Here is a 12,373-nt window from a genome sequence, read left to right on the forward strand (position 1 = left end):
ATGGCCAAAGTATTGGAGCTCGTAAATGGGCATAATGAATTCTCCTGAAGTGTTTGATTGAGGGTGAAAATGAGCCAACCTGTGATGTGCTTAGCATGGAGCTTGGCACATGGTTGTTCTCAATAAGCAGTAAGGGTAGTGGTGTGGTTAGTGGTGGTTACTACTGACTTGTGACATTGTCACAGTGAAAGGGACCTGAGGGGTCATTCTTATGTTTGCAAAGCCTGATTCCTATTCCCTTGCCTGATGGTCATGCAGCTTCTGCTTGAACTCTGCCATGCACAGGGAGCTCACTTTCTCTCTGATCTTATGATCCTTAATGCTGATGATGCAGAGGTTTTTTGGTACTTAGGTTAAGTTATTCTTTGTCTATTTGGGGAACTGTTTTAATTCCTGAACCAAAGATCTTATTTTTTGTTTTTATTTTTATACAGTTTGTTTTAATGGTTATACTCCACTTACAGTTGTTACAAAATATTGGCTACATTCCCCACGTTGTACAAAACATCCCTGTAACCTATCTTCCACCCAGTAGTTTGCATCCCCCTGCCCCATCCCTCTGTTATCCCACCTCTCTACACTGGTAACCACTAGTTTGTTCTGGTGGTTTGCAACAAACCATTAGTTTGTGAGTATACTTCCTTTTTGTTTTATTCACTAGTGTGTTGTATTTTTTTTTTAGATTCCACGTATAAGAAATATCACACAGTGTTGCCTTTCTCTGTGTGACTTACTTCACTTAGCATAGTGTCCTCCAAGTCCATCCATATCACTGCAAATGACAAAGTTTCATTCCTTTTAATGGCTGAGTAGTATTCCATTGTGTATGTATATCACATCTTCTCTAGATATTCACTTGTTGATGTACACTTAGTTTGCTTCATACCTTGATAATGGTAAGCAATGCTGTTATGAACATTGGGGTGCACATATCTTTTGAACTAGTGTTTTTGGGTTTTTTTGGATATCCATGCATGGAATTGCTGGATGGATATGAGAGCTGGACTGTGAAGAAAGGTGAGTGCCGAAAAATTGATGCTTTTGAACCGTGATGTTGGAGAAGACTCTTGAGAGTCCCTTGGACTGCAAGGAGATCTAACCAGTCCATCCTAAAGGAGATCCGTCCTGTGTGTTCATTGGAAGGACTGATGCTGAAGTTGAAACTTCAGTACTTTGGCCACCTCATGTGAACAGCTGACTCATTGGAAAAGACCCTGATGCTGGGAGGGATTGGTGGCAGGAGGAGAAGGGGACGACAGAGGATGAGATGGCTGGATGGCATCACCAACTCGATGGACATGGGTTTGAGTAAACTTCAGGAGCTGGTGACAGACAGGGAAGCCTGGCGTGCTGTGATTCATGGGGTCACAAAGAGTCGGACACGACTGAGCAACTGAACTGAACTGAACTGAACTGATGGTAGTTCTATTTTTAGTTTCCTGAGAAATCTTCATACTGTTTTCCACAGAGGCTGCATCAATTTACATCCCCACAAACAGTGCACAAAGATTCTGTTTTCTTCACGTCCTCCCCACTGTTTGTTATTTTTATTCTTTTTGATGATAGCCATTTTGATAGGTGTGAGGTGATACCTCATGGTTTTGAATTGTGTTTACCTGATGAGTAGAGATGTTGAACATCTTTTCATGTTCTGTTAGACATTTCCTTTCCTCTTTGGAAAAGTGTCATATCAGTTTTTCTTTCTGCCCATTTTTAAATCTAGTTGCTTGTTTTTTGATCTTAAGTTTATATGTGTTGGACATTAATCTCTTATCAGTCATATCATTTGCAAGTATTTTCTCCCATTAGGTTGGTTGTATTTTCATTTTGCCAATGATTTCCTTTGCTGTGCAAAAGCTTTCAAGTTTGCTTAGGTCCTATTTGTTTATTTTTGGTTTTGTTTCCTTTATTTTAGGAGACAGATCAAAAAAAAAATTCTGTGGTTTATGTCAAAGGGTGTTCTGCCTATGTTTTCCTCTAGGAGTTTTATAGTATCCTGTCTTAAATTTAGGTCTTTAATTCATTTTGAGTTTATTTTTGTATATAGTATTAGAGAATGTTCTAATTTCATTCTTTTACATGTAACCATCCAGTTTTCTCAGCACTACTTATTGGAGAGACTGTATTTTCTCCATTGTATATTCTTGCCTCCTCTGTATTAGTTGACCATGGGCACATGGGTTTATTTCTGGGCTTTTTGTCCTGTTCATTGATCTCGGTGTCTGTTTTTGTGTCAGTGCCATACTGTTTTGATTACCGTGGCTTTTGATGACTGTTGGATCATGTGAGGTCAGGGAGCATGATTCCTCCAGCTCTGCCCTTTATCAAGACTGTTTTGGCTATTCAGGGACTTTTGTGTTTCCATACAAATTTTAAGTTTATTTGTTTTAGTTCTGTGAAAAATACCATTGATATTTTTATAGGGATGGAATTGAGTCTGTAGATTGCCTTGGGCAGTATAGTCATTTAATAATACTGATTCTTCCAAACCAAGAACACAGTATATATTTCCATCTGTTTGTGTCATATTTAGTTTCTTTCATCAGTGTCTTATTGAGTACAAGTCTTTTACCTCCTTAGGTAGGTTGATTTGGTGGATTATTAATTTGGCTATTATATGTATGTATATATATGTTATGTATATCTATGTATATATGCACATCTATGTTTAATTAATTATGTTTTACCATATAAGATTTCCTAAAAGTTCTTACTCAAAAAGCTGGGATAGGAAGTTGCCATGGAGACTGACCTCCAAAGCAAGGTTGCCAGTGGAAATTGTAGCTTTTAATGTTGTGTTGGTACAGCATGCAAGCATACCCTGTCTGTGATAGATAAAGAGACAGCAGAATCTGAGTGACATAATAGCATAGTTTATCCAAAAGTAGTAATATTTTGCTGGCAGAGAGAGGACAAACTCTTTCTGATGTGGTTTAGAAAGAACCTTCAATGAGAAGCAAGGAATCCTGAGGTGTTTTATGGTACTTTGACCTCAGTTTTCTCATCTGTGAAGTGGGAGCACTGGTTACTCAGAGATGGAATATAGAAAAGGCAGAGGTGGGCTTTGACCCTGAGAACTAATGACTCTACTTCTCCATTCAATGAGAACAGCTCTTTCTTTACTTTTTAAATCTGAGGTATGTATTAAAATCCCTTATAAGATATTAATTTGAAATAAAATATTTTATTGCTTAAAGAATTCGAAGATGTCTAAATTAGATTATCTTTAAGGTTCCTCCAGCTCCAGAAACTACTCTGGCTCTAAAATAAAGAAAAGTTAACTTTCTCATACATGTTTACTTTTTTAAAGCTTTTCTAAAATGAAACAAAATCATGCTTCACAAACTTATAAGACTATTTTTGGTCCTCCTTCTCTGATTAGCTTACTTAAAAGTGAAGGTGATTTCTTTCCTTTTTCTTCCAAAATTCACTTTTCTCTGACTTGATTAACATCCCAGTAACACAAAGAAAAAGACAAAGGTATGGTGGAGGGCAGGAAGTTGAGGATCATCCTTTTAAATTCCCTTCTATCCTTTCATTCTAGGCCAGTCCTTAGAGAAACCATGATGTAGTTAAAGTATGTATTCAGCAATACGCATCTTTCTTTTCAGCACTTCTTCTCCCCAGTTCTCTCCAGATGACCTCATAGAATCATAAAGGTGAAACAGACATAAAAAACTTTTTGCATAAATTCTTTAAAGATGTGGAAAATGGGATCCTGTGAAGGGGACAGTTTTGTATTGGATAAAGTAATGAGTCATAACTCAAATTCTGGCCTTTTCCAGTTCAGTTCTCTTCCTGGTAGGTTTAGATAACCTCCTTGTGCTTCGGTTTTCTACTATAAAATGGAGATAATAATAGCATTTTCTTTATAATATTGTTGTTGGTATTATGTGAGTGTAGAGCCCTTAGAACAGGGTTGGGACTGTAAAAAGTTTCAATATGTACTCACTATTATTATCATTACTGTGCTTCCATATTATGATAGCAGGTTGCCCAAGGTATACAGTCTGATGGGAACTCCATTTGGGTATCATACACTGTCTTGCATCCCCCAAACAAGTCATTAAAATAACCTCTTAATGTCCGATTCCACCAGGTCACTGTTCTGAGCTTGGTGACATTGGGTGAGTAAATTGGTTTCATTTAGGTAAATGAATTTTATGTTAATATGTTGACTGCTTAACCCTGCCTTTGCCTTCAACTCAGTGAACTGTAAGTGCTTCCAGAAACTCCTTAAGGACCAAGTTTAATGAGGTGACTTAAGATTGTTGTAGGTGAGTGTGTGAGTCCTTTTCAGTCAAAAAGTTCTGTCATCTCACCTTGAAGCAGATACCTTTTCCACTGGAATGAATGGGGTCAGCCATGCCATCCTCATCACTTTTAACTCTAATTTCTGGAAAATAAATGCCCACTTCCCAATGGATGAGCATTTAGGATTTAAACACTCTTAAAATTTTGTTTATCAAGGCCACTTGAATGGAATTTTACTTGAGCAATGGAGAAAAGCTAGTTCTCACCTTTACATTTATCTTAATTTTGAGAAGCAGGCAAATATCTGATGGACAGAAAAAGAATACTGGGAGTGTAACTGGAAGAATCATTAACTTCCAGTGGAGGAAAACACCATTATGGGGGCAAGCTGTGTCTTGAATCTCAGGAGCCCTGAGTCCCAAGTTTGACATGGCCCCTGGGAAGTGGTGATGGCTGTATTTAAAAGGGAGTTTGACCACCAGTCTGTGACATCAGGGCTGAAATCAAATTGTCAGAAGTTTTTCTTTTTCTGTCTTTGGTCTCTTTTTGAATCCCACCTCCCTCCTCCCCTTGTGGCTCAGCTGGTAAAGAATCCCTCTGCAATGCAGGACACCTGGGTTCGACCACTGGGTTGGGACGATCCCCTGGAGAAGGGAGAGGGTACCCTCTCCAGTATTCTGGCCTGGAGAATTCCATGGATTGTATAGTCCATAGGGTCGAAAAGAGTCGGACACGATTAAGCGACTTTCACTTCTTTCCCTCCTCCCCTTACTGTATACCTGATCCCATTCTGTTTGAGCAATTCACTTTATTGACATTGTGAATGACCTCAGGGGACTCAGATACTGAGTTGTCGCCTCCTGGAGCTGAAACTCCTCTACACCGTCAACATCTGCCCAGCACAGCCCTGCAGGGACCCTTTGAGAGTCTGTCAGTGGAAACTCCTACCGCCTTACTTTTGTTTATATTTTCCTTTTTTCACACCTTTTTTTTTTTTTTTTTTTTTTGGCGGCGGGGAGGGGAGAGAGAGATGAAGACTTCCATTAGGAAGACTGTATCGAGAGTTTCTAAGTGTGATGCGTGGTTACTTTAGTTTCTGTCAATCGCTTTAATATTTCAAAATGGAACCGGCTCTCTGGCGGGCGTGGAAGTGAGCGCTGTGAATGAAATCTCCAAGCACGAACTCCGCGGAACCTCACCTTGGCTGTTTGCCCCACCAGCCGCCGGAGAGGACACAGACCTCGGTTCCCTGGGATTTCCTAGTGTGGTGCCGTGCTATTCATTTTGTGCGGGCTTCGGGAGCCATCGGCACGCGGGGCTGGGGGCCCTGCGCCGCGGCGGGCCGCCCTGGCGCGCGCGGGTCTCCGGGTGCGGGGCTGGGGCCCCGCGAGCTTGTGCCCCGCAGACGGCAGTGCTCCGCGCGCCCCTCCCTCCGCGCCCGCGGGTGCCAGACCTGACGCCGGCCCCTGCGCGCTCGCGGACGGCTCTTCGCAGTTGTCAGTTTTCTCGCTTGTCAGCAGAGCTGCTGGTAAGTGACAGAAAACAGAGAAGGGGCGCGAAGGCAGCGAGGCAGGGAGAGAGGGGCCGGGAGGGGGAGCCCCGGGGCGCCCCAGGGCAGGGGGCGCTGGCGCAGCCAGGGTACGCGTCCTCAGGGTCAGACCGACCGGCCCCGCGCTAGCTCCTTCTGGGCTCATCCCTCTCCCCGCTCTCCCCTTCTCACTTTCTCGTTCCTCGCCGCCTCTCCTCCCTTCTCGGTCCCCCCTTTCCCCTACAATCCTTCAGCAGCCACACGGTTCGCTCCCGCGGCTTTGTTTGAGGACAAAAAAAAAAAAAAAAGAATACTAGTAGGTCCGAGGTGCTTTCTCCTAGAGCAAAAGCAATTGCTACCCTTGGCACTAGCCCGGGAGCGTGGCTGGTTCTCGCAGCTGCCTCCGGGGGGCATCTGGGCCCAGGGTCGCCGGCTCTCCGGGCCCGCTTTAAGCCAGGATTTGGGGGGCGCAGAAAAGGGAGCGCGCGCAGAAAGTGAGGCAGACGCGCGGCGCCGGGCTGGAGCTGGAGGGCTGGACTGGGCCAGGAGGCGGGCGGGGACAGCCCAAACTCACTCGGGCCTCACTCCCAGTGATAACCTGCAGCTATGGAGTCGCCCACCAAGGAGATTGAAGAATTTGAGAGCAACTCTCTGAAATACCTGCAACCCGAACAGATCGAGAAAATCTGGCTTCGGCTCCGAGGGCTGTAAGTAAACCTGTTTACTTCTCTTGCCTCATTCCCCTCTCTCATCAGTATTTTGACTACACAGCCCCGGTCACGACTGCTCACTCTCACTCCTGCATGGCCCTTTAAATACAGCGGGAGAAGTTCCACAACCGCTTCCTAGTTAATTACAGTCACTGCTGCCTTGCTTTCAACAATGAGACGTGTTTTCTGAGTGTTGTAGAATGCCTTGCTGTTTCAAAGTCATGCTTTCTTTGGGGAAGGGGAGATGTCCTTAGATTTCACTTACAGTATATAGCTCAATTTTCATGGAGTTTTTTTTTTTTTTAATCAGGGGAGAAAAGTTTGGGGACTCAGATCACAGATTTTTAATCAAAGGAAGAGTTATTCTCTGGAAAATGCTTGCAGACACCTTGGCAGGTGGTCCAAAAACTTACCAACAGTTCAAATTCAATATGCTTTCTGGCTGTTAAATCTTCCTCTTTCTCTCCCTAGCCTACTGCAACTTCAGATATTTTCTTAGGATTCTTTCTAGCAGGAAAAGAGTTACTGGAAGGAAGGGCTGTTTTTGGAGACAGTAGGGTTCAGAAACAATATTGGAGTTTCCTAGCAAGATGTGAACACTGAAATAGGTCATTTGTTTTCAATATGGTGGCCAGAATTCTAGCTGGACTGAGGGACAGAGATCTCTGAATTTCATTCACTTCATTGGGTTCTTCCTGTTCTTGGGTGCTGAGGAGAAGTGACCTGAAAGTACATGTTTTTTTCTGTGAAAAGATTTCTTAAACAATGAACTGCTGGTTATCCCGGCCAGGAAGCTGTAGTGACAGCCGTATGGTTACGGCTTGCTTCTCAATTGACCAGGTAGGTTCCAAAGATACCTTCCATAACCACCAGATATTTGCCATCAAATATCTAGTGCAGATTTAAAAAAAAACAGGTTTTCTCCAAGTATATTTTCCAGATACTCTGTTCCTACCAAGGGCAGTGATAGGAAAACCAGCTCCTGTGTAGTTTGTTTTGTTGCAGTTATGTTTTTGAAAGCACACATGTATGCCTGCGCACGTACACACACGCACACATATACCCCAAAACGAATCAGAAAGGCACTGGTCTGAGTTATCTTCATCTTGGGGGAGACTATATTCCAACCAGGATATTCAGAGTTTCTAAAGGAAAGCAGTAAGATAGGTGTTTCTTTAAGGCATCCCTATTTAAAGTGCACTTTGTAAGAGCCCTTCCATCAGTAATCTAAGTGAGTTTCATTGCCATTGATCTAAATGAGAAACCATGCCAAGTAGCATGAGTTTTGGATTGTTTGGCTGCTGCAAGCAGAGGCTGTAAACTTATGAGGAAATCTGGTCTTTTTGGCTGGCAGGCTCTTCCAGCAGTTGAGATGCATGCAATGCAGCACCTCTTTCACAGAGGTGTTTACAAGTTCATGTCCTAGGTAATGAACATTCCATCTCATCATATTGAGGTGCACACAGAAAGTTTGTTGCATCCATAAAGTCTGGGTCCCTGGTATACAGTGTCAAGGTGTTGTCAAGTTGGTCTCCTTGCCACCCCAGCAGGAGGGACTCATATGCATATACTCAGAAACTGCTTCTCTTAGGCTTCTTTACAATTTCAACCAACTCAACAGAGCTACTCAGGTTGGAGTAGAGGGTTTGGGCAAATCAGCCGGGCTGAGGTGGAAAACTTATATGAAAAAGTATTTGGAGCTTACAACGAACACACAGTCTCTTAATAACTTCCTCTGTTTCATCCGTTAGGCTTCTCTCCCCAGATTGTTGGGGTGTGATGTATCTGCGTTTTTATTTTCATGTCTCTCGTGTTTACCCAGCACCCTGTAGTTTTGAACATAAAAGGTGTGGGTTGATTCTTTTCCACGCCTGTGTTTTTGAGTCCCTCTCTGAAACATCCTGCTCAGCAGCAGTCCCAGGAGATCTGTAACTTCAGGTTCTAATTTGAAAAAGGACATGTTACTATTGTTATGACATTATTTTTTTTACTACTGTCACGGTTCTTACTACCACTTTAAAACAAAACAAAACAGTAGTGCTATAATAAGTTGCTAAAGATTCTGGAGACCAAAGCGCATGCTTTTTTATACAACTTAGAATAACACTTCTGCAGTTAACAAAACAGAAACATTAGGAGATGGAAGGATGTGTATCTATTTGTCTGCACAGTGCATTAACAATAAGAGAAAAGAAGCTGCTCTTCCACATTTTAGAAAGACTCAATAGCCGCAGTTGGATTTTTACACCAATTTATTATCACGACATCTATATAGTAGGGGCTTTATACGTGACCAGAGATAGGAATTCAGTTCAGCTCGTTTGAGAGCCATCTAAGCTCAGGACTTGATCATCTCCTGCCTGGACTGTTCACTGGTATCTGTCTCCTTCTTGTAAGTATCTTGCCTATTTAATCAATTTTTGAATTTTTCATCTCCTCAATTAAAATGTAAGTTCTTTAGGGTGGTGACTGTGTGTATCTTGCTCACTGCTGTAACCTCCAGTGCCTAGAACAAGGTTTGGTACATAGTAGGCACTTAATCAATATGTGATGAAACAAGTATGAAGACTCAGAGGTAAACTTTTCAATATTCAAAGTGAAGATTATAGGCTTATAGTCACAACATGATACTGTCAACACAATAGTTCATGAACTAGATGGGTGGTGGGTTTAATTAACATCATTGCCCAGGTTGGGCACAGGAATCTAAACTGAAGTGGAAAGTTGGGAAGGCCAAGACTTATATTTAGCTAGGTTCTCTCTTTTCCTCCCCTTATCTCTCTTCTTTTCTGCACTGGTCTGGAGTGGTCTTTACCAGCAGCAAGAGGATTATTGCCAAGAATCTACAGTGCAGAGAACATAGGGGCTGATCCTCTGTATATTATAAGCCCCACACATCCCCCTGTCTACGCTTTACTTTTTTCTTTAGCATGTTTCACTATCTTGATACTATATGTTTAATTTATTTGTTATGTTTACTTCCTCCAACTAAAATATATGTTCCCTGAGGACATAGTTCTTTTTTTTTTTTTTTGGTCTGTTTTAGTTACGAAAGTGCCTCCAGTACCAACAGATACTATGTGGTCTACAGTAAATTACCAATACATATTTGAAAGCTAGGCTTGTTTGACGTATTTCTCTAGGAATGAATTAGGAAAACCTCTTAATCTAACCTTGTAACATCCTCAGCATACTAATCGTACATCAAATATTGGAAATGTGAATTTTAAGCACTATCTACCACTGCTGAGATGACAAAACCCTGCAAGCCCAGGTGTTTATTATGACAACTCCCTCTTCCCTTGAGGGAGGTACTGCCCACCAGTGTGTGGAGGCCATCTGTGGTTCAAGGAGGGGGTGATGTTCCTCAGCCTCCCACTATAGTCCTCTCCTACACATGCTCACATCTCTCAAAGCTGGAAGGGAACAAACACTATACACCTGAGCCTTCTTAATTATATCTGTCAGGGGGGTGCTGTCCTCTTGTATTTCTGAGAAGAGACTTTTTTTGTGAGTGTTTCTGTTTCCTCAGCTGTCCCCCAAGTGCTGTTGTCCTTGCTCTTTCCTCTGTAGGAGTGGGTGGAATTGTTAAGGGCCCCTCCCAATGGCTGTTTTGTTAGGAAATCTTCCAGTCAGGGAAAATATGATGACTGCACTTGCTTCCTCTGGTGATGAGGGGGAGCCTCACGGTACTCTGGGTTTGAGTCATAACTTGTACCCTGGGTCCCAACCAAGAGTTTTTCTTATTATATGATGATAAAAGGATACTCTCTCTTTTTTTCAATTGAGGGCAAGAGAACAGGTTTCACTTATTTCTTGGCATTTATTGTCACAATGGTAATTAAGCCACCATATGTTTGTTTTGCCCAACTATGAGGCAGTCAATACAGTAAACTTTATGCTTATATAACACTCTGAAGATGATTGCTGCTTTTTTCACATTATCTAAAGTAGTATTATGAATATAAATGGAGGTATGATTTCTTATGTTTATTGTCTCTTTCTTCCAACTAAAATACAGTTTCATGAAGGCATAGTATTTTGGGGGTCTGTCTTGGTTACTGACGTATCCCCAAATGTATGGTTATTAGGGTCACAGACTGGAATTATTGTTTCTGTCTATTCAGCATGCTCTCCCACCGCCCCCTTCCTTATTATGGCAGTAGACCCTGTCCTGTCACTCCTTTGCCTATTCCCTGCTCCGGGTTCCCCATGGGCTCAAGATGCCAGATTGGCCAATCATAGAATTTTTGCCTTTCTGCCAACAGTGGTCATTCGCAAGTGTGGCACAGAACCCAAGCAGTGGAGTCCTCCATGGAGATTCTCTGTTGGCCAAGGGAGAGTGCTGCTTTGCCTTTTTCTGGGTTCTCCTGGTGGTTGCTGCTGGGTTCACTTCTTACTGTGTGGAGAGGACGTTTCAATGACCAGAGACAGGCCAACACTTACAGAGAAGCAGAGGGGAGAAGAAGGAGTGAAAATTCCTGGGTCTGCTCCCACATTTCCCCATTCCTACAGTTGTTTATCTGGTTCAATCTGCTGTCCCAGCTACATGAATCCATCAGGCTCTGTTCCTGCTTAGGCTCCTTTGAGTTTGGGGTCTCTGAAAGTCTTCACTAAAACCCTACTGAAGTACAGAGAACTTAAGTGACTTTTCCAAACTGTACATCAAAAGTAGGCCAGAGGGTAGAGGGGGATCCGTAGGCAAAGATGCCTAGATCTTTGGTTTCCTATTTCTCATTTAATAAAGCCTTCTCATTCTGTATTGTCTTTCTACTCATCTGACATTTTTTTTTAAATAGGGTCATCAATGGTCAGGCAGCTGTTCAGAAGTTTAGTCACTTAACATTTACTGAGTGTCTATTATATGCCAGTTACTTTGATAAACTCTGGGTGTGCCAAAGTAGATAAGCTATAAGGCTATAGCTAAAGAGATGAACACCTAGAAGTGTTGACTGTAGTTACAAAGGGATATGCGGGGAGCTACTTCCTCCTGGGAGTAGAGAAGGTGTGAGCAGTGAGCTGCAGACAATGTGAGCAGAGTCCTTGAGGAAGAAACACGCACAGATTTCTTTCATTCATGTTAGTCTTTTGCAGCGACATAAGGGAAACGGGGAGTCATCCAGTCAGTCCAGAATAAATGAGCTCAGAGTTCGGAGCTGTTTTTATGGACCGCTGGAGAAGCTGCGCCTGCTTACGAGGAACGCAGCCTGAGTTCAGTGCCTTTCCTTGCGCTCAGCTTTTACCGGTAATCCCAAGGGAGAGAGTGCGTTTGGGTCTAGTTGCGGTCATTCCACATGGAGCTATTGGACGGAAATCGCCCAGCTCACCTTGGAAGCAGTGGGCCCCCACATTGGTCCCTGGTCCATCAGCTGTCCAAGAAACAGGGTTACCTTCCCTGTGTAAGACCTTGGATAGTTTCCTTTAAAAGGTAACTGTGAGGTATCCTCTGGCAGCTCATCGAGTACAATATTGAGGGGTAGATAAAGCTAGTAAGTGGAGGTAACAGTGTGCCAAGGTACCGAGGGATGGGGGGACGGAGAGAGAAATTTGGAAAGGAAGGCAGGGGCCAGGCAGTGACACATGGAATTTTTTTTTAAAATTTATTTTTGGTTTATTCAAAACTATACATGCTCATGGTTTAAGGGGGCAGGTATTTGAATACGTTGTGGGTGTGTGTGTGCGCGCATGTGTGCGCCAAGTTGTTTCAGTCATGTCTGACTCTTTGCGACCTTATAGACCATAGCCCTCTGGGCTCCTTTGTCTATGGGATTCTCCAGGCCAGAGTACTTGAATGGTTTGCCATTTGAGCACGTTATACACACATACAAATGTGTTCTGGGCATTCTCCATTCATCTTTCAGGGAATCTTTTTTTGGGATGC

General features: G+C 42.8%; 1 protein-coding gene across 10 annotated transcripts in view; it reads left to right on the forward strand.

Moving 5' to 3' along the window:
- The window catches only part of PDE1C (phosphodiesterase 1C), a 506,697-nt gene that overhangs the window by 188,290 nt on the left and 306,034 nt on the right, over positions 1-12,373 (forward strand). The window contains exons 1-2 of one of the 10 annotated variants that reach the window (XM_043463255.1): positions 5,257-5,782; positions 6,374-6,489. The exons of 7 other annotated variants lie outside the window; for them this stretch is intronic. In XM_043463255.1, the coding sequence (XP_043319190.1) occupies positions 6,389-6,489 (101 nt within the window). In that variant the 5' untranslated portion in view covers positions 5,257-5,782; positions 6,374-6,388. Of the gene's footprint in view, positions 1-5,256; positions 5,783-6,304; positions 6,490-12,373 lie in introns of those variants that run through there. 2 more of the 10 variants (XM_043463254.1, XM_043463260.1) reach the window with 2 other exon arrangements.

Source organism: Cervus canadensis, chromosome 3 (assembly GCF_019320065.1).
Source record: "Cervus canadensis isolate Bull #8, Minnesota chromosome 3, ASM1932006v1, whole genome shotgun sequence".
Classification (NCBI taxonomy): Eukaryota; Metazoa; Chordata; class Mammalia; order Artiodactyla; family Cervidae; genus Cervus; species Cervus canadensis.